This window comes from Peromyscus maniculatus, chromosome 1, assembly GCF_049852395.1.
Source record: "Peromyscus maniculatus bairdii isolate BWxNUB_F1_BW_parent chromosome 1, HU_Pman_BW_mat_3.1, whole genome shotgun sequence".
Lineage (NCBI taxonomy): Eukaryota > Metazoa > Chordata > Mammalia > Rodentia > Cricetidae > Peromyscus > Peromyscus maniculatus.
In genome coordinates this window covers 178,708,500-178,730,619 of record NC_134852.1, presented here as the reverse complement: position 1 = coordinate 178,730,619, position 22,120 = coordinate 178,708,500, and the positions used below count along the sequence as shown (strand labels likewise).

Genomic DNA, 22,120 nt, shown 5'->3' with positions numbered 1-22,120 from the left:
ACCTGGCCCCAACTAGCTCTTATAATTTAATTAACACCTTTTTTTTAAAATCTACATTCTGCCATGTGGCTTGGTTTCCTCTTCTTAGTACAGCACATCCAACTTGCTCCAAGTCTGCTGGCAAAATCACGTGCCTAGATTCTTCCTCCCAGTTTTTCTCTCTCTGCCCAGGAGTCCCCTAGTCTCTCCTGTCTAGCTATTGGCCATTTAGCTCTTTATCAAACCAATCAGAAGGCGCCTTTGGCAGACACATCTTAATAGTGTAAACAAATATTTCACAACAGACCTGTTACACCCATGGTTTTAGTCTGCCCTGTCACTACCTATCCTGTTTGATTCTGGTTATTTTAACAGGCACTCATACAATCTTCCTGTCCTGTTTTAGCTTTAAGAGTTGAACAACATAAAAAAACAATCCAGCCCAACAAGCAATGCTGAGAGGTAATGAAGCCCTCAGTTCAAAGGCAGAGTAGTGTCTGTGTCATGACTGAACAAGGCACAGCAGAGGGCAGGTAAAGGCTGAGCTCCCCAGAAACCAAACCAAACCACGGTAGAGACACTGGCTTACACATATAAAAAGCCCAGAGTCCAGCTGCTTAGCAGAAAGAAATCCACACAGGAGCTTCTCTGTGACCGAGCTAACAGTGCGCAGAGGCCTCATATTCACCCAGGAGGCTCCCTTGATGCTCTCTAGGCTGGTTCCACTAAGGTTTTCACAACTACCTGTTTCCCATCTGCTTCAATGTGTTCTGCCTCCAACAGGAGGGCAGAACACATTAGCCAGGTGGTCATCAATGGGGTGGGAATTGCTTCTCTTTTACAAAACATAGGTGTGCATTATAGAAAAGCCAGCAGATTCAACATTGAACATTCATTCAGCAGATATACCTGTCATGAAGAAGAGGAGGTGAAATCCTGAACCCTGCTCCAGGCCTGTGAGGTATGGGTCCTCATCTGACAAATGGGAGAAATCATATGGATTCCAAGTCTTCTGGTGATTAAATGGTGGCATGGATTTAGAGCATCTAGCCTGGCACTGTCTGACACAGAGAAAGGTAGGCAGGAAAAGAACCCTGAGAATGGGCCTGATTGGACTCAAAAGCAGTCCTGTGGGCTGGGGGCATAGCTCAGTGATAGAGCACTTAAACACACACACACACACACACACACACACACACACACACACACACACACACACACCTCTTTAATTCTAGCATTCTGAAGGCAGAAGAGGGTGGATCTCTGTGAATTGAAAGAGAACTTGGTCTACATAGGGAGCCCCTGGACAGCCAAGACTATACAGAGAGACCCCAATCTCAACAAACAAACAAACAAAACAACAAAGGCTAAAAAAAATCCATGGGGATGAGTTTTGGTTAAGAATTTAGTCTTAGGGAGAATTGGCTGTGTTTTGCCCACTTTCTAACACTTAGAAACAGACAAACAAGAACAAACTCACCAACTATATAACACAAGAGAAGCCAAAAGCATTTTGAAGGAAGGACAGACATCCTATGAGACGCTTAAGCCCTATTCAGGGGCAGGAAGAGAAGTCTTTCTCCAGCATGGGAAGACATGCCGCTACCTATCCTTCAGCGGCCCTAAATATAAAAGGTAGTCTGCTGGCACCAAGGGCCTGTAAAACAAGCTTTCTCCTGGTAAATGCCACCAACAGGATGAGGCTGAATGGGCACCTCAGGTGAAGCCAACTGGGGCTACTGCCAAGTGCAGATCCTCCCGAGGTTGAGAACAACCCTGGATGCAATGCCACCCAAATGGCCTTTTAATAGGATTTTCCCTTGGTTCTTTCTCCAATGTACACAAAGGTCAGTGAGATTCTCTTCTTTCTTCCACTCTCCTGTATTCTACTCCTGCTGGTTTGTTTGGTTTTTAAAGACTGGGCCGTGCTCAAGTCTCTTACATAAACAGCACAGTATTCATACATAACTACGGTACACCCTCTCAGAGCCTAAAATCATCTCTAGGGTCAACCTACTCACTTATATTCTCTAATATGATGCAAATGCTATGTAAATGATTGTTGTAACATATTATTTAGGGAATAATGACAAATACCTATGTTCAATACAGAGACTTTTCTTTAAAAAAAAAAACATTTTGATCTGTGATTGCTTGATTCTGAGGGTGTGGAATTTGTGAACATCAGGGTTGGCTGTACCATGACACTAAAGTACTGATTGTTTTGTGAATGCAAATGGATTTGATCTTGATAAGCCAGGGGACAACTTGATGTTTTTGATGAATACAATAGATCTACTTAACATCTTGTATATGCTCTACTAGGCAGTAGTGGGTATGGAATCAAAATGGCGGCTGGGTGGGCTGGACAATCCCAGTTCTTGGTCTGCATAGAACTGATGAAGTTCCAACTCCCTGTAAGGAGTGGCCCCTGTGGCAGCAGCTGCCCACTTCACCATGTTCCACCCTGTTGGCACCTTACCTATCATGGTCCATCACAATACAGGACTGGTCTCATTTCTGCAAATGCCATGCATATCATAACCAGGATGTCTCTGAAGTCTACACAGGGGATCAGTTACTAAGTCTACAGTCACAACAGAGCACCCTTGTCACACTCTACACGGTCAAGAAGAACAACAATAACAAAGAAACATCTCCGAGTCTTAGTCCCTGAGAACTGAGTCTCACAGGATTGGAGGTGGCCCAGGACAAGCCTGGATCATCCCTCCTGTGGTCACCAAAGGCAACGCTGAAAAATCACAAGGCAGGATGGAAGCTTTCTGTCTACCCCTACCCCCATTTCATGACTCCAGTGTACAGACAGGGAGCCTGAGTCACTAGGCAGTAAAGATCTATTTATCTATCACACAGTGATCCAGCTGTCTGGTCCACATTGCCCCACTATGCCATCAGAAGCCACAGCAGAGTAGAGGAAGAGGCACTAGCAGTCTCATAGGATCAATTTTTAAAACAGTCTTTGTAAAAAGATTCTACAAGGTTCAAATGCAAGCTAATCTTAAAAAAACAAAAGAACAAAAACAAAAACAGTATCACACATGTTAGGAATGTGATTTCTGTGATGGGCTCTGAGAGCATGGTGACCTTCAGTATTATATTTCATCAGGGACAGCAGCATAAAAATCAAGCTTTGTCTAAAGCAAAATGTCATGGATTTCCTTGATTCTGACAATTCATTCTCTAGTGGGAAAGAGGGAGGAAGCCATAGAGAAAGCATCATGGTGTTACACTTCCAATCCACACACTCATACGTGACGCTTGCAGGAAATGAAAAGAGGAGTATTCAGTTCATTTAGTGCTCAGTGTTTTTAGTTTTAAGGTAGCTGAGATGAATCCAGCTTTTGCTGAGAAGGAGTTCAAGTTAGAAGGTAGCTGGTGGAGAATCTAGTAGGATTTCTAGAACGTAGCTAGGCAGAAGCAATAATTGATTGTTCTTCATGTGCATTTTTAAATAATTCCCATCCATGCTTTCTGAAAAGATATTGGAGCCTTCACATCTTTGAAAAGTGCAAGGGCACTTCTGTGTCAAAAGAAGGCATGGATCACTAGGATGGCATTGGAGAGACGCTGGCAACGCCTGTCTACCTTGACTTGCATTAGCAGAAAGAAAACACATCGTTCTCCTGGCTTTGCCAAAAGGATAAGGGCTGCAGCCAAACCTCCTCTCCTCACTGCCTGTACCACATCCACATATTCACACATTTATCAAGGGCTTGCTATGAGGGTGGTGATGCTCCAGTTTGGGATACACCAGGCTGTCCCGGGAGCTTGGGACTGATGGGGGAGAACAGGAAGGTATCCTTTAGGCAGGGACAGTAACAAGCACCATTCAGCAAGGGGGGCCAGGAGGGGGGTCTCTTGTAGAGCTCATCTGGACAAGGAGTGAAGACCTGGGAAGGAGGGTGTGGAGGACCAGAAGGACAGTCCTGTGGACCAGCTGCTGAAGAGTAAAGGAGCAGAAGGCCATGGCCTTACAGATCATGTACGAGTATCTGGGTTCCATTCCCCAATGGCTAGCTACGGTGGGGTGTGGGGGGATGCAGGTGGGGTGCTCAGAGTACGTATTCTTTCTAGAAGGTTCCTTCTGAATCCTCTGGGCAACATAGAGAGAGTCTGAAGATGTCACAAGCTCCAGTCTTCATTACTCTGCACTCAAGCTCCTGTTTCTTTTGTCAGCGAATCTGTGGGCTGTATTTCTCCTTCCCTCAAGGCCAAACAGCGCTGACAGGTGACACACATCCAGCCGTTGCTGTTGGGAAGGCTGGAGTCTCTCAACAGCAGCAGGAAGACAAACCCAGACCTAAGAGACAGCAGCCCTTTCCTCCTCTACCAGTCTGAACTGCAGGAGGGGATACTTAGATACCATTCCCAGAGGGGTGACACTGACGTGCTAGCATCGTGCAGAATACATGTTGTTTAAAGCCTGCTCGTTTCCTGAACAGTTACAAACCTATCTTTTCGCCCCTGCCAATTCTCACTTTCTGTATGTATGCTTGAAGATCCATTCTTTAACAGTCCTTGCAGGTGGCTAACTTGCAATATCATTGCTAGGAGCACCTCTCAAGTCCGGCTCTTAATTGCATTAATAAATCTGGCCAGCTGTGACTGTGAGAGTTAACAACTTAACACACTGCCCACATCCAAATACATCTCCCCGGCTCAACGGAATCCATCTTCAGTACGTGATCGTTGTGAATCTGCTTCTATATAGTTCTTGTTCATTTGCTCATGGATGACAAAGCAGGAGGGGATCATTATGTTTTTTTAAAAAAATAAATCGCAATAAACAGCAAAGCAACCACAGCTTCCTGGGACTTTGGAGGTTCCCTTTAGACAATGAATGGAAAGGCTCCACACATCATAGCTGCAGATGACCCACATCCTAGTTTGAGTCGGAATAACAAAGTACCAGGCAGGGATGGGGCAGCCCGGGGAGCGGGGAGGGGTCACACTAACGTGATGGTATGTCAACCTGAGAGCACAGAGGGATGTTCACATGGCTGGCTGTGACTATTCGGGAACATGTTTGTGACTGTGTTTCTGAAATAAGCAATAAGCTTTTTCATCAGTAAAACCACCAATGTGACGCTCTCTATCCAATCTACTGAGGCCGTTGGAGAAAAAGAGGCAAGAGAAAACAAGGATTCTCTTTTCCAGCCATGCAATTCATCTTCTGCCCCTGGACACTGGGTACCGGATTCCTGATTCTCGGGCCTCTGGAGTCCAGGATTTACATCAGCGATGTTGCTACTCTGGTGCTTGGAGTGTCAGATTTGGACTAAGTCACATCACTGGCTGTCCTGTGTCCTAGCTGATAGCCAACACCTCAGAGGAGTCTCAGCTTCCACAATCATAAGCCGGCGCCTACACTCAATTGCTTTCTTAGTATTGCTCTGCTTTTTTTTCTTTTCTCTTCTCTTCTTTTCTTTTCTTGGAGACCACAAAATAAGAGCTTACAGACAGCATACATGTACTTTTCACGGTTCTGCGGGCTTGGAGTCTGAGAACTGTCTGCAATACATGCAGGTTCTGGCTCTTCTGCCATTTTCTGCAGGAAGGAAGCCAAGTTTTCCTTGCCATCCTCACACTGGGGAAAGGCGTGTCAAAGACCACTTAACGTAGGTAAATATGGCAGGCCAGGACCCACACGCTATGGCTGCTACGCCCCCATATTCTTTCCGTAAGCATGGGCTAAGGAGAAACCAGAAGTAAAGATCATCATTGGCCGAGTCAGTATAGGCAAACGGGAGAAAACTAGATAGAGCTAGTTAACAGCTGGGTGAATGTAGGTTAGCTGGCTTGAGTTGGGTAAGTCTGTCGCCAGATGCTGTCTGTCACACCTTCAGTAAGCAGACACACCACTGCCATCCTGCTTCATCCCATCAGTGAGGAGGAGGAGGAGGAATCCCCTACTTTAATCTTTCTCCTGTCATCCTAAACCTTGTCTTCAGGACACACAACAGAATTGTTCTCTTCTATTACGTGTTAGGACTTTCTCCGAAACATTTAAATATTTTTCTTACAAGCAAACTCTCCTATTTTATGATCCTGTGTACACAGACTACCTCTTCATGGACCATGTTATAAAAAAGAACCAAGAAAGCTCCCAGAGGTTCAAAGGGTACCGGGGGCATGAAGTGGAATTGAACCCTTGGCGGATCTCATGACTTATGTTCTCAGCTCCTCAGGGAAAGTGGCATTAAGTGGCAGCTCATCTCAGCCCATCCAGACACTTAGACACAGGGAAAATGGAGTCACCCTGCCCCAATTTACTCTCCCTACACGGTGCTGGCCCCAACCCTTACCAAGGATGAAGACTCTTTATTGATTTGTTTGGGTTGTATGGGGATTTGTTTGTTTTTTGTTTTGTTTTGTTTTGTTTGAGACAAAGTCTTACTATGCTGCCTTGACTGGCCTGGAACCTGCTATATAGACAAGGCTGGCCTCAGACTCAGACATCTGCTCGTCTGTAAGATAAAGACTTTGTCATCTCACCTTATTAATTTTAAATAAAAAAATACAACAAGATTAAACACTAAATCTTGATTTGAAAATATAGACACGTTTCCATTTTTTTCCTTTATCTACAGGAATAAATGGGATTTTTTTCCCCCTTCATCTCAAGAGAATCTGAACTTACTGGGTCTCCTTTGTACCTGTAGGACCAGGGCAATTTTCCACCGTTATTTTTGATGACTGAGTTTGATTTGGGAGCTAAGTCCTGATTTCTAACAATAAAATTCAAGTCCAGAAATTCTAGACATTAAGGTTAAAAAAATAATAATAATAAAATCAAGCATTCACCACAGTCTCTCCCGCCTCTCAACCTTTAGTATTTTGGTCGGCCCTCTGAGGACGATTCCTTACCCTGCTGAACTCACACAGCTGGTTCGAGCAATCTGGCCGGCAGATAGACAATAAAAGCTGTTGGAAGTTATTACAATTCCTTGACTACTGTCAGGTATTTCTCCCAAACAATTCATGACTTTTAGCGCCGCTAATTAGTTCAGGACTTCCATCCTAAAGCAGAACCTGGAATGCAGTGAAGTCTAAATCTATTTTCTAGGGCCGTAGCTCTCCCTTGTGTATAAAAACGGAAATGCAGCTTGCTAGAAAATTCTGCCCTAGTAAATTGGATGACCTAATTTTAAAAGTTAAATGGAATTAAAAAAAAAAAGTAAAAGGTCAATTCTTTTAAGTCTTGTATCTTAAAAACAAAATAAAGGAGATTATTTAAAGTAACAAACAAAAGCAGGGAAATATTAAAAGTGTTATATATGTCTACATTACGCTTTAGATAAAGTATCCAGGAAATCTTACTAGCATAAGATAAAATATTTTTAGAGAAAAATTGCATTTCCCAGAATCACAGATGTTCTCAGCCAAAATATAGCTAAGAGACTCCAGACTGTCTCTGATTTGGAGTGGATCATACTTCATCCAGCCCAAACAGAGATGTTATCTTGTTTCAAATACTTCCAGAGAGTTCCCAGTCTCCCTCTTCATACCTGGGAGCTTTTATTACTTCTGATGTATTTCAGCAGAATTCCAAATATATAATTTGAAACCCCCAACCTCTTAGTTTTCTGTATATTTTTGTTAATTTTTTGTTTGTTTGTTTTGTTTTCTGTTTTTTGTTTTTTAAAGTTTTTTGAGACACAGGTTCTCTCTGTAGCCCTGGCCTGAAACTTGCTCTGTAGACCAGCGGCCTTGAACTCATAGAGACTCGCCTGCCTCGGCCTCCTGAGTGCTGGGAGTGAAGGCGTGCTTAACCACCCACCCTGCCTTGTGTATGTATTTTTTTCTGGTACTTTATGACTGAAATCTTCAGGGACACGTCCCACCTTCTCCCTTCTAGAGTTTGGAACCTTGGCAGCCTGTGTTGAGTGGCCAAGTACAGGGATCTGTCCTGTCTGTGTTTGCAGGCTGGCTGGCACCTCAGGGCTTTTAAAATGCCAGAGTGAACTCCATGAAGAGGTTTACATCTGATGTACTGATTATGCGCTCCACTGTTATATATCTGAAGAGTCCTTCATTCTCTTGCCTTTATACCAGGCTTTGGGGAAAGAACGCTCTCAAAGACCTCTTCACGGGCAGCAGATGAGATCATGGGAACCCCCCCTCTGGGCACAAAAATCACGAGAAACTCCTACTCTCATCTGGTAACAGATTTATCAAAAAAAAAAAAAAAAAAAGGAAAGCCGTGGGTCCTCCTTTCCTCTTGAGAAGCTCCATTTGAAATTTTCTGGATCTGACAGCGCCTCTGTTACCAACTGGCCGCATCAACATCACATTGCAAAGTACTTATTGGGGTCTAACTCCTCAGGGCATCATTACAAAACCAAGGGCATTGTCCTTCAGTGCCAGAAGCCTGTGTAGACAACTTCATCCACAGAGTTATAAAGACCCCACAGCAAACAGGCCCTGGGAAGTTCACAGGCATACGAAGCAAGTTAAGTAGGACTTTTTTTCCCCCCCAATTTAATTTTTTATTGATTCTTTGTGGATTTCACACCAAAATTTTTAACCTCCCCCCGGCCCCCACCTCACTCTACCCCCAGACCAAACCCAGGGCCTCACACTTGCTGGGCAAGTGCTCTATTACTGAGATAAATCCCCAACCTGTTAAGTGGGACTTAAAAATAAATCAATAAATAAATTTATTGATTTATTAACATCTGGGTCACAGTTTTCCCTCCCTCCCCTCCCTGCAACCCCCCTCTTTTTCCACTCTCCTAATTGACTCTTCCTCGGTTTCTGTTTAGGAGAGGACAGGTCTCCCAGGTATCAACAGAACATGGCTTATCAAGCTGAAGTAAGACTAAGCACCTCCCCATATATTAAGGCTGGTCAAGGTGACCCGGTATGAGGAGTAGGGTCTCAAAAGCCTGTCAAAGAGTCAGAGACAGCCCCTGTTCCCACTGTTAAGAGTTCCACAAAAGACCCAAGCTATACAACTGTAACATATATGCAGACTGCCTAGGTCAGTCCCATGCAGACTCCATGGTTGTTGGTTCAGTCTCTGTGAGCCCCTGTGAGCCCAGGTTAGTTGATTCTATGAGTTTTCTTGTGTCCTTGACCCCTCTGGCTCCTATGATCTTTTCTCCTCTTCTGCAGGATTCTCCTAACTTGGCCTAATGTTTGGCTGTGAGTCTGCATCTGTTCCCATCAGTTGCTGGATGACGCCTCTCTGATGACAATTGGCCTAGGCACCCATCTGGTCACAGGAGAAGGCCAGTTCAGGCCACTGCTAGGAGTCTTAACTGGGGTCATCCTTGTAGATTCCTGGGAGATTTCCCTGTGCTAGGGGTAGGTGGGGGAATGGAGTGGGAGAGTACTGAAACAGACTACTGGAAAGGAAAGGGGGTGCATTTTGGGATCAGGTAAAAGGGACTTTTCAAGACCATATTTTCAAGACATCAAATCCACTGTGTGATAAAGGTATGCTTCCCAAAATTTGCTGTCTCCACCCAGCTGTAATTACATATTATACAGAGCACATAATCTACATCACATTCCAATTATCTCCAAGTGCTGTGGGGCAAAAATCACTCAACTCAGCAATTAAACAAATTCCAGGTTATCACGAAGCGTTTTAAGGAAGGGAAGCATTTTGAACTTGGCACAAAGACCAAAAGGACAGGAAGAACAGAGCAAAGCCTTCCAGAAATCACCGTTAGCTCACCCTTTAGCTTTGCAGTAACCCCAACTTGATCAAGTCCCCGTCCTCCAGAACAATGCCTGCATTACAATGCCAGACACATCTCGGGTGAAACACACATGGCTGAAGTCAAATGAAAAGCCCTGACCTATCCACTGCCTCATCACAAGTCTCTGCCAATACGGTAAATGGAATGCCTGCTCTCACACATAAGATACATACTTTTTCCAAGAAATTATCAAGACATCAATTACATCATGAGCACACATAGACACATGCAAGTTTACTGACTGATGCCGCACTGTTAACACCTTGAGTAAACCCTGAAGAAGCAGCCAAATACTCACTGTTAGAATGTCTTTTAGTCACATTAATATGCCTTTCCACACATTCTAGTTGTTCCATCCCCTGTGCAAGAAGGAGATCCATTGTCTTACAAAACAATGAGGATAAGGTCAGTGCACAGAGGCAAATAATGCCTTTGCTTTGCAAACCAGCAATGGGAGCCCATCAGCATACACTAACACCAACCAGACCTCTCCAGGAGGGAGAAGCTGTTAGCCATTAGGTGAGGCAGGCCTTCCCAAGGGCTGTGAAGCAGCTAGTGTGGCTGCTGGCCTTTGAAAAGACATGCCTTTAAAGTAGTATTTCTTTGTTACTTCAGCTAAGACGGACACTGTCTTAATGTGAATGCTTCCTTTATGGGGACATGTGTGGTCCACAGCTGATGGGAATTTGGCACCTTTGAGACAGAGAGCCTAGCTGGCTGATGTAGGGTGCCAGAGCCTCAGGCTTCAAGGCTATCCCATCTCTGCTCTGCTGGAGCTCTCTGCTTCTGGATTGCCATGGGATGCGACCTGTGGCAAGCCTAGCTGTTGCAGCTAAATTCAACCTAGCAGTAGTATCCTCCACCAGGATGGACCATACTTCCTGAACTCTGAGCCTGAATAAACCTCTCCTCCCTCAGGCTGCTTCTGTCAGGTGTTTTCATCATCACCATCACCATCATCACCACCACCATCATCATCATCATCACCATCATCATCACCACCATCATCACCATCATCATTATCATCACCACCATCATCATCAACAACAACAACACAGTTATTAATATAGGTTCTTCAAGAATCTTAGAAGGAGACAGCCCAAACCATCAAGTCATTTAATTTAGGTGACCTGGGGAAAAGTGTGCTCAGAATAACACTAAATTCTCTATTTGTGTGCATCATCTTCTCTTTTAAACATGTGGTGATGACCCTGAGCTGAACATGCTCTAGAATGTGCCCACCACCTTTTACTTGAACATGTAAATGACCCCAAACCTAGCATGCTCAGAAGTGTCTGTGTCTCTACACATGGTGATGTCTACCCCTATGAATAGACTTCCCCAATCAAAGCCACTGCTTTCTTTGTTCTGAAGGTTCTACTTGGAAAATTAACCTCAGTAGAGTCCTCAGTGGTGCAGTACTAAGCCCCTCCCCTCTCCTTTGTCTCTTGGTTCGTTTATGCTCAAGAAGAAGAAAACCCTTTGGGTCCCATCGCAGAATTTCTTCAGTTCCAAAGGCCCACCCCAATTCAGATGTCAGGGCAGGTGGGGACTACTCCGGATGGCACTAGAGACCCCGCATGGAGCACTCTCCCAGGAAGTTGCTGTCTGAGAGGAGGGTCAGATGGAGAGCCTCCTTCCATGAGAGAGGCAGAGGTCAGGTGTAGTGGGTATCTGTTCCACCTATATGACCTTGAAGTACCAGCCCCTAGGGCATGGCCTCGGGGCTAGCTTAAGAGTCAGGCCTGAAGACAGTGCTACCTGCTGGATATTCTTGCTCATTTACCTCTAGGTTCCTAGCACGGGGCATCTACATCCTTGGCATTTCCCAAGTGACAGGAGTGTCTTTACTATGCGACTTCTGGGGAGCTTTGGTTAGGGCTGGTCACAGAAGATCAACAACATGACTAGAGTGCTGGAACCTTGGCTTATATGTTAGTGGGCTTCTCTGTGCTGGGAAACATATCAGAAGGTTTAAAGGAAGAAAGGCTTACTCTGGCTCCCAATGTCAAAGATTTCAGATCATGGTTACATGGCTGTTGCTTCTGGGCCAGTAGTCTGGTGAAAGGGTGTGGTGCAACACAGTTGCTTGCCTCATGGCAACCAGGAAGCAGAGGGCCATACAGAAAGATGCTGAGGACAAGGCATACCATGTTGACCATCTTTCCTCTGGTTAGACCTTAGGTACCACCAGCTCCCAATAATGCCGTTTTATGAACCCATCAGTGGATTAACACACTGGTGAAATAAAAGACCTCATGTTACAATGGCCTCTCAATGGATGGCTCCACCAGCTGGGGACTAGGTCTTCAATACACAGGCTTTTGGAATGACATATCACACTCAAACCATAACATTGAGCCTGATCTCCAGAGAGGCCAAAGAGCTTGGAGACTGAAGTCAGTCATTGGCCAATGGTTTCATCAATCACATCCACTTAATGAAGCTCTACTATACACTGTGATGGCTATTCTTGACTGTCAACTTGATTGTATCTGGAATGAATTACAATCCAGAAATGGAGGGCACACTTGTGATCCAGATGTTGAGGCAAGAAGACAACATGCCTTTCATCCAGACCTTGAGGCTGAAAGGCACACATTTAATCTGGGCCACACCTTCTGTTAAAGCCTATATAGGGACAATGGAAGAAGGAAAGGTTCCTTCTTCGCCTGCTTGCCCTCATCTTGTCAGCACATCCATTTCTTCACTGGCATTGGAGCCTACTTCTTCAGGATTCCAGCACATACAGAATACCAGCTAAGACAGAGCAGCTACTAGATTCTTGGACTTTTCATTCACAACTAGCCATTGCTGGACTGTAGTCTGTAAGTCAGTCCAATCAACATATATATACATACATTCATATATATATATATATATATATATATATAGAGAGAGAGAGAGAGAGAGAGAGAGAGAGAGAGATTCATACCATAATACCATAAGTTCTATGACTCTAGAGAACCCCAATTAATGAACACACCCTGACCACTGAAGGTCCGTGGACTTCCTGTTTGAAGTACCCACTGATGTGGTGGGAGACGAAGGCACCTTAAATATACATGTAAAGGTGAGGAAAATCTGCCTGTCTTCATTTGGTTCATATACATCATCATTAAACTAGAGCTGCAGGAATATTTTACCAAGTTTTGCAAGCCACTCTAGTAAACAAAGAATCTGAAGAGCTCATGGAAGCCTCTAAGCCAATCAGGAGAAGGCATGGGACCCTTGGGCCTCCCAAAGTGTGGCTGGTACCTGAAGTTACAGGCAATCTTACTGGGGATTGTACCCCTGGATCTTGTAGAGTCCGAGGCAGCACTGAACTGCTGTTGGGGCTGACATGAAATATTGTCCCTTCAGAGTCAAAACTTGAGGTAGGGTCTGCAGAGATGGCTTAGTGGCTAAGAGTGCTTGCTGTATAATCATGAGAACCAGAGTTCATATGCTGGTACCTGTGTCACAAACTGGTCATCCCTATGATGTAATTCTAGTTCCCTGGGATCTGATACCCTTTTCTAGCCTGCATATGTACATATGGATACACATTCACACACACACACACACACACACACACACACACACACACACACACACATACACACACACATATGTGCACATACACTCATATAAACACATGTAAGTAGATGAAATAAGTCTTCAGAAGACAACAAAATCCCACAGGGTGTTGCAGGTGGAAAGGCATGCTCAGAGTTATGTTCCCCAGGAAGCTAATGGGACTTGACCTTCAGCTTCTTCTAGGACAATCTCTCACTATGTCTTTCATATGGTCATACACTAATACAAAAGTCTGTAAATGTCAGACATTCCATACCATTTGTTTTTAAAAAGCTCCTGGGCCTGCCCAATCATCAGAGCCTAAAAATTGGAGGCTTCACAACCTCCGGGGATAACAGTAGCCCATCAGCCTTGTACCAACTCTCACAGAGACTCATGGGTGGGAAGAACCAAGATGCATGCCACCAAGGTCATTCTTAAACAGCAGCTTCCATCTTTACCCAGACACCATCTTGGGAAGGATGATGTGATGGATGACCCCAGGTTGGCCCATTGGGTAAGGGGACATTATATGGACCACTACCAAAGATGAAGTTAATCCGAGACTGAGAAACTGCCTACCACTGACAGCATTTATGTTTCAATGGAAATGGATTTTAAATCTACTTAAAATACTTTATTTAAAAAAAAAAAAAACCAAGCTGTGTTTGAAATTGTGATCCTCCTCATTTAAAAGATTATGAATCAAGAAAAAAAAAATTTTTTTTAAGTCTTCCAACTAAACCAACTCTCTCCAGGATTCTGTGGGAATTTTTGGCATATTCCAAATTACAGAATACAACCTGTTTGTGACGAAACTGTATGTGTCAGGAAAGCAGTAATACCGTTTACATTTATCCGAGTATGCTGAGGTGGAGACTGCTAGGTGTTCATCAAAGCTTTGCTGTGCCCTCCTGGGCTCACGGGCGCAAATGTCCCTCTGTTCTGTAGACAGCTGGGGTGGCCACATGAAGGAGGCCCACACATCGGGATGTAAGTGTAAGTGTGTGGGGCAGGTGAGGCACAAGCATCGGTTCCTACAGCCCTGCAGCATGCCGTTTCCCTGTCTTCCTGCTCATGTGGACAGGGGCTGCCCAAGCAAGCAGGGGCTCCAAACACCTGGCTACCTGAAGAACGTCATGGAGAACAAGGGCCCTCCCCCAGGAACCGTCAGCACGGATGTTTTATGCCTGAGAAATGACCCCAACTTATGTTTTGGGATAGGTTTCCAGATTGGTGTATTTAGGTTGCTATGGTAGGGGCCAGAACCTGGATCTACACTCTACCCTACAGTCTGTTTCACTGTGGCAACCAGTGGCACTTAATAGCTGCACATGGAAGTCCTAAATTCTAATGAGGTATCGCTCCAGATCCGGCTTACCAACCATACAGGAAGTCGGACAATGACTGAGGATGCTGGGAAACTGGGATGGTGCTGTGACGGAGGGCAAAGGGATGTGCAATTAGTGTTGATCTTCTGAAACAACCAATGAACTGAGCCTTGAAGGATAAAGATCAAAAGAGCAGGGCTGGGAAGTTCAGGCCCGACTAAACCTGAGTCCTCTAACATTTTGCCCATGGGGCTGTGGTGTAAAGACAGAAAACACATTGTTCTGTTCTTTCCAGGGCAGAAAATCAAGGTCAGGGAGGAATGATAGGGAAAGAGAATTCTGTCCAAAAAGAGGAAGAACCAGTCATCAAGGCTGACCTTGAACTTCAGGGGGTTCTGAAGACAACAAGACAGTGTGCTGTCTTTGAGGGCCAGCCAGCCTCTTGGCATGGGCACTAGAGTGTGGGCCGGGCACGGGATGGTTGCAGCTCCATTCATCCGTCTTCTGACTCTGGGATTCTATGCACCTTCCAGAAGCTGGCCTTCTACAGTGTTGCCAGGAAAAAGAATGATTTCAGCCTTGTTGGAGCATATCTTACTCTGTAATGCCTGCCAGTCTCCCTCTCAAGGCCGCATTGGCTGTGAGGACTCAGCATGGCAATCGCCAGCAATACAGAACATCTCTCCACACCCAGGCCCCTAAGAAACCCCTCCATTTCATTTGATAACAGAAAAGGCTTGCTAGCCTTGTATTAAACAGGATTGCTCCTGGGTCAATAACAACATCAAATGACAGTTAAGTATCCATTTTTTCACAAGGGTTTGGGTCAAGGGGTCAGGTGTCTTTACTTAACAGCAAGCAGACCATACAGAATATGAAATACAGTTTTCAAAAGGACTGCCGAAAAGGTACATTCCACTAAAGCTGTACTAAGAACAGCTTCAGTCCTCTTGGATGACTGGACACATTGTGAGGTACCTTAGGGATAAAGGTCATAAATATCAGTTTCCACTGAGGAATTAGTTCTTTAGGATGGACTAGTTTTCTGTTTTGAAATGTGCCTGTGGTGGATAAAACAGGAGTCTGCTGCACACACTAAGAACGCCCTCCAAGCACCACTGGGAAGTCAGTAACTTTCACTTTCCTAAGACTATAGTTCATTTCCACAATCGCTCACTAAGTTGCTTTACATGTGGGGTACTAAGGGATATAGTAAATGATGAGACGCTATCCTAACATGAAGGCTTCCCAAGATTAATGCTGCCATTCTTCTTAAGAGTAACTCACTATGATTATAAAACAAAAGATAAGTTCGGTTATAATCTTGACCAATAAACAGGGCTATCTTGCCTATCACATCTGGGGATTACTCATATCAAAAAGAATTGATTTTAAAACGTGGGCCTAGACTATGATTCTTTCATCTCCTGTAATAACATTCCAGGTGACTAATATATTGCTTAAATAAAGAGAAAGGAAATCCAATTTTCCCAAGCTCAGAAATGAATATTAAACAAAACCTTACATTGTAGGATGAGTCTTAATTATACAACTTCAACCTTAACATCCAAACAAAAGGAATTCATAGAGCTGTATTCTGAGGATACCCTAATCCTTGACTGGGTCCATACACAAGTTACATTTTACATGCAATTGTTCAACCATAAACATGAGTGATGCCTTCTTAGTTCATGCTGTAGAATCCCACAGACACCATCTTTTCGAAACTCAGGTCACATCCCTGTCATAACGCAACACCACCAGATAGATAATCGTCCCTCAAGTGGTACCACGACCATCTGCCTCAGATAGCCAATCTCAAAACCCTTCCCAGTTCCTCTCTCCCCTGTTAGGACCCAGGCCTTGAAATCCTTGGCTCACAAAGCATGGGAATTATATCCCCTCTGAGAAAATGGATGGTGCCCAACTCTGGCTTCTGTTCAGTTTGGTTTTTACCCAAATGTGCATACTATTTCCAGTGCTTGCTTGCTGGCCTTGTCTGGAAAGCATGTCCCAGGCTGTTCTGCCTGTTAGGTACTAAGTCTGCTCAAAAGAATGGAAAGGACAGCTAAACCTCTGAATGAAAGAACTCCACTAGCCATAACATTGCCACACATGGCTGCCATGACCATAGTGATATTTCTGGGGTCTCAAAAGAACATTGTGCAATTTTAGTCCCCAATCAAAATGAGAAATTACCACTTTCTGAAGAGAAAAAAATCTTCACAAACATTTTCCCCCCAACCATCATTGATTCTGGTCCAGGTATCATTGGTGTTTAACACAGATAAGTCAAGCCAGGCCGATATTGCACATGCAAACATATCAGGTAGCCACTGAATTATCACCCACATTCTCTGGTCTTCACCTTCTTCATCAAAACCAAATAGTACAAAGGACCTTCCATATCTAAATATGCAGCAACCATGAAATCACAGAGCTAGAAAACAATGTCACCCCTGAACTCTCTGTGCAGGCCATGCAGAAATAAATCCACGATTAAAGACCATGAAATAAGGGGAACAATTAAAAAGATCTCTAAGGCCTCCTCATCCATTTTGAGAAAGTGAGGCATGGCCAGACAATTGACCGTAAAACATTAATGTGTCTCACAGCCCTAGTAATCCTTACTTCATAAGGCCAGTTCTCCTCTAGCAAAAAAAAAAAAAAAAAAAAAAAAAAAAAACAACCAAAAAACGCTCCACTCTATTTTTTCCCCAAGCATCGCCTGGAAACACAGAGTGACCATGACCTTCAATGTTCAGGAGCCTGGGCCCTGCCACCAGCAACTCTACCACAGCAAAGAATTTCAGCCAAGTCACAGAGAACAACACTCCAGCCACCGAGTGAGTTGAAAAAGCCACACCTACCCGGAGCCACTGCTTCTCGGTGAGGGCGTCGCTGTAGTCCACATCCCGGCGCTGGCGAGAACCTCTACCAAATATCTTCTCCTCCTCTTCTTCACAGGTGAGCCTCTCCACTTCGGCATCATCCTTAATAATCCAGGAAGGCAGCTCATCCTCCTCCATCAGGCGAGGCTTACGCTTTGGATTTCTGGCATCCTCCCTCCTCCGGTCCATGTCCATGCGCTGGGGACAGGGATAACAGTGTCACCAGAGGGAAGAGGACTCTGTGGGACAGAACTTAATCTTCAGAAGTTGTCTTCCACTGCAGACATATCCTTTTCTGTCCTTTTTATCCTAGCTGGCTTGCTCTAGCTCATCTTTAAAGCACAGTGTCGACATGAACTGGAGCAAGCCAACTAGGATAAACTAGTTGATTTCAACGTGTTGAATCTCCTTCTACCTCTATACCCACCATTTGAATTTATTTTTACATTAAAGAAAATACCCTCTTCTGAAGTGGGCAGCCATCCCAGCTTTGATCTGGAAGTTCCCACCCCCATTGAGGCTTCAGTAATTATCACGCCTACAAGGTGGGGCCACGGGAGGGCCCTGAAGACCTGAGATCAGGATGCGCTGCGCTCTCTTCCTGCTTGGACCAACGACGCTAGAGGTAGACCGAGGAGAGTTCTCCAGAGAACACCGCCGGACATCCCTGCGTCTTTCCCAAAACTCGCCACCTACCTATCCCTTCATTTGTAAGTTACGCCATTAAATAAATCTCCCTTTTAACTATGTGGAGTGGCCTTAATAATTTCACCAATACTCTTCTTAGCCTATCTTCTTATCCTATGTGTGCGCAAAACTCCACCTTAAGTAACAGTGAGAAAATTCAAAGGAGAATGCATTTTAAAAAATGTGAGCCCTGGGCCCATAGGATGCCTCAGTGAGTGAAGGTGCTTGCTGCCAAGCCTGAAGACCCGAGTTCCGTCTCTGAGACCTACATAATATGACAGAAGGAAAGAATTCATTCAGCAAGTTGTCCTTTGACTTCCACACATGTGCTGGGGCATGCACATGCTATATTCAAGATAAACATATGGGGAAACAAATGTATAATTTATTGCTTCCCCCAAACAAGTGAATTCTTTGAGCATATATATATATATACACACATACATATATTATATATATGTGTCTGTATATATATTATACATATATATATATATTCTACTAAGGATATTAACCTTGAGTAAGAATATTTGCGATTTTAATCAAACAGGGAAAAACATTTAGGGGGAGGGAATCAGTGACCCAGGTACCTCCCAACGTTACATGTCGAGGGGACATGGATGTTTACAGCTGTCACCAATATATCAACTTCGCAGTACACAGTGAGGGGTAGGAAAGGAACATACTCCTCAATTCTTTGCTTTTTAAAAGTTCAGCTCTTAGGAAAATACAACAGACATCACCTCAAAGTCAGCCTCTTCTCAACTGGCCAAGATACATGTGAAACGGCTTCCCTTGGTGGCCTTCAGCAGCTTGTGCCTCCACCTCTCACTTTCTCCTTAGAAATCCTGTCTCACCCTAAGTAAATGACTTTTTTTTTTCTTAAAAGCTGAAACTGATAGAATGTGAAGGAAATATTTGCTACTTGAACCCAAATGTGACTTAAAAATTAAGGGTCAAAGCTCCTTAAACTATGCTTTAACATTTCTGGAAATCATTCTGTCTGCAGGACAGGATAAGCTTGGGGCACGGGGGCATCCCATTGGTGGATAAATGTGGCTGCTCTGCTCTCTCTTGCTATACTTAGCTTGCGATGCTAGACTTAATCCAGCCATCTAATGCCTGGCTCAGAAACAGATGGAAGCTTGGCAACGGGCGATGGGAGGCTTTCTTTAAGGCAGGACCCAGCCAGAGGTTGCATGAGGCAACCTCCTAAGAGCTATCAGATAACCAGTAAGAACGAAATCTCCCCATGACCTACCCTGTAACAAAATGCTGCCACTTCAAGTTCTAGCTAGATAATTCCAGATTCCTAGACCAGAGCTTGTGAAATGACCACAGTAGGTTGACAAATGGAGAGTCTTATTTTTTATATTAATAAAAATAAGCCATATACATGATTTTTTTTAAAGAAAGGTAGATTCAATTAAATATAAGTTGCAAGTCCAAACGATTGTGTCTCTCTCTAGAGATTCTACTCCCACAATGCCTCTGTAACATCTTAAGTCAGTATTGAATTAAACGACTAACTTTTGATTGAATTACTGTATGGATAGATTTACCTTAAGGCCTTATTAGAAACCTTAACATTTACATTATTTTTTAGCCTTTGTGGCAAATATGGCCTCTAAAAGCCTCTTGTTCATATATACGCAAGATACATATCTGAATATGTTGCTATGCTTTCAAATAAAATTTTTAGGTAAAACTCACAGGTTATCAGTATAAATGGTGAGTTATTTGATGTCTTGGTTTTAGAAGAAAGCAATATCACTGTTTAAAAGAAAAAGCATTCTTTAAAAGACACTATTTGATTACAGTATCTATACATTAAAATAAGTCTCTATGAATGTGATGCACAGAAATAATTCTTAATAATAAATAAAGACTTTAGGGATATGAGCTCCAGAGACTTGGCCATTTCACATTCCTTTCTTCTTTCTCAGGAGTTAAACTCTTTCATCAGAGTAGCTGGCATGGAGTCAAATTCTATTTCCTGCCCCCTGGTGGAGGTGCTAATGAACAGCGAAGTGGTCAAAGGTAGCCAGAGAGTTAAGTTTTGAAAATTAAACCAAACAAAAACCTGTATAGCTCCCCTCCCCCAAAGAGATGCTAACACTTGAGACACAGGCATGAGTGCTCACAAAGTTAAGGCAAACCTACAAAAGAACATTTGTCCCTTAGGCAGTCTGGCCTGTTACAAGCCTGTTCTTCCCAGGACACATACTCATTTCCTAGTCATAGGAAGACCCGGCCTTGAACACATGCCATTTTTGTCTGAGGTTTTCAATTTCTACAGAAGTCCAGCTTCAAAGAAGGAATGAGGGGCACTGTTTCTCCCTGATCTCAGGGCCACCAGGGACTGCCTATCCCTGAGCCAAATCTATTTGGGAGTATCTGAGGCCACAACAGTGTCGACTCACCGCCAGGGAAGCCTCTCACCTCAGGGTTCCCTAGTCACCTACATCCTAGTAAGCGATTCCTCAGAGATCGATGTTTATTTCTCATGTGTCTCCCTATTTAAAAATTTAACTTATGATTGTGGAGAGTGACAGGAGACCCCCATGCTCTGCCCAGTCTCTCTAAAGTGGCTTCACCTGGATAGGGAAGACATACATTTCCTAGGCCAGCAGTTATTGCCACGGCTGCCTGCGTTTTTTCTGAGAGTTAATGGTCTTTTATTGTGAGTCATTATGTGTGGGCACAATCTGTGTTCTCTAGACAAAAGCCATCCAAACAAATAAATAAACTCCCCACAAAAACAACACAAGCATCCGCTCAGCCTTAGCTCTATTCTCACGCCCTCCTAAGCTTTTTTTTTTTTTTTTTTTTTTTTAAAGAGGTAGAGCTTGCAAACTCATTGGGTCATAGTTGGCTTAATTCTGTTTTCTTTGGCCTACAATGTTATAGAACAATATTAGTGAAAGTCCTGAATTTAGTTGCACACTTTAACGCTGATATTTCATCTAACGGTGTGGATTCCTAGCTTCTCTTCAAAACTTGTAAAAACTTCAGGCTGAATGGGTTTCACATCTCCACCTTATAACCCCAGCACCAGGAATAGAACCTTTAATACCCCCCTCCTCTCTGTGTGTCTTGCTCAGGCAGAGTGCATTATCCAAGAGCCCAGGGCTTTCCAACTGGTGCCTCTGATCAGGGTCCTTCACTGTTCCTGCACCACAGCTATGGAGCAGCTATGGTACACACGTATTCCTTCTCTCCACAATCAGGCTAGAGGCCCGAGATGAAGAGCAAGGTGACTGAAAGTACTATTGGAGGGAACCTTATACTTCACCATCCGGATCTGTCCTGCCATCCGGACAAAGCCTGAAACTGCAAATATCACCACCCATTCAATAATCTCTTACGTAACGGTTACGAGCCCAGGGCTGTTCTGGCCATTTAAGAGTGAGTGTAAGAGCCTGAAGAAGGTGGTACCCATCATTCTGCAGCTGTTGAGCAGCCTCCCTCACAGATGGGGCTTGTTCCCCAACCACTGCGGCATGTGGTACACCTCACAAGTAAGTCAAACTGAGGTTTTAGGAAACTTATAGATGCTATATATCCCGGAACTTCAAGGTTAAAGCCATAGACAACAGATTCTAAAATACCAAAGGTTCTTTAACAAGAAGCAGGTTTTGCTCTGTGAACCAAGGCCGTATCTTCCTGTGCACACACCTCAAAGGCTGTATGTATCTTCCCTGCAACAGTTTGAAGGGCCGTTGCTGTTCACCTGCTCCTATTAGGAAGAAGCAGGCTTGGGTACAGCTGCAAGCTGAATGCTCTGAGAACGGGCTGTTGTCCAGTCTGATGCTTGGCTGGATCAGAAGTGGATCCCTGTGAACTGTGGACCATATAGCCTGTCCAGAGGGTGCGGCTGTGACTCAGCTCTGGCCAACTGCTTCCATACAGAGCTTTGGGCCTAACACTGGCCCATCTCATTTTC

The 22,120-nt window shown here is 44.1% G+C and overlaps 1 protein-coding gene across 10 annotated transcripts in view; it reads right to left on the bottom strand.

The window, feature by feature from the left end:
• The window catches only part of Smarca2 (SWI/SNF related BAF chromatin remodeling complex subunit ATPase 2), a 171,897-nt gene that overhangs the window by 39,525 nt on the left and 110,252 nt on the right, over positions 1–22,120 (bottom strand). For all 10 annotated transcript variants that reach the window (XM_076561683.1, XM_076561663.1, XM_076561668.1 and 7 more), the window contains one exon: positions 17,470–17,688. In XM_076561683.1, the coding sequence (XP_076417798.1) occupies positions 17,470–17,688 (219 nt within the window). The remainder of the gene's footprint in view (positions 1–17,469; positions 17,689–22,120) is intronic.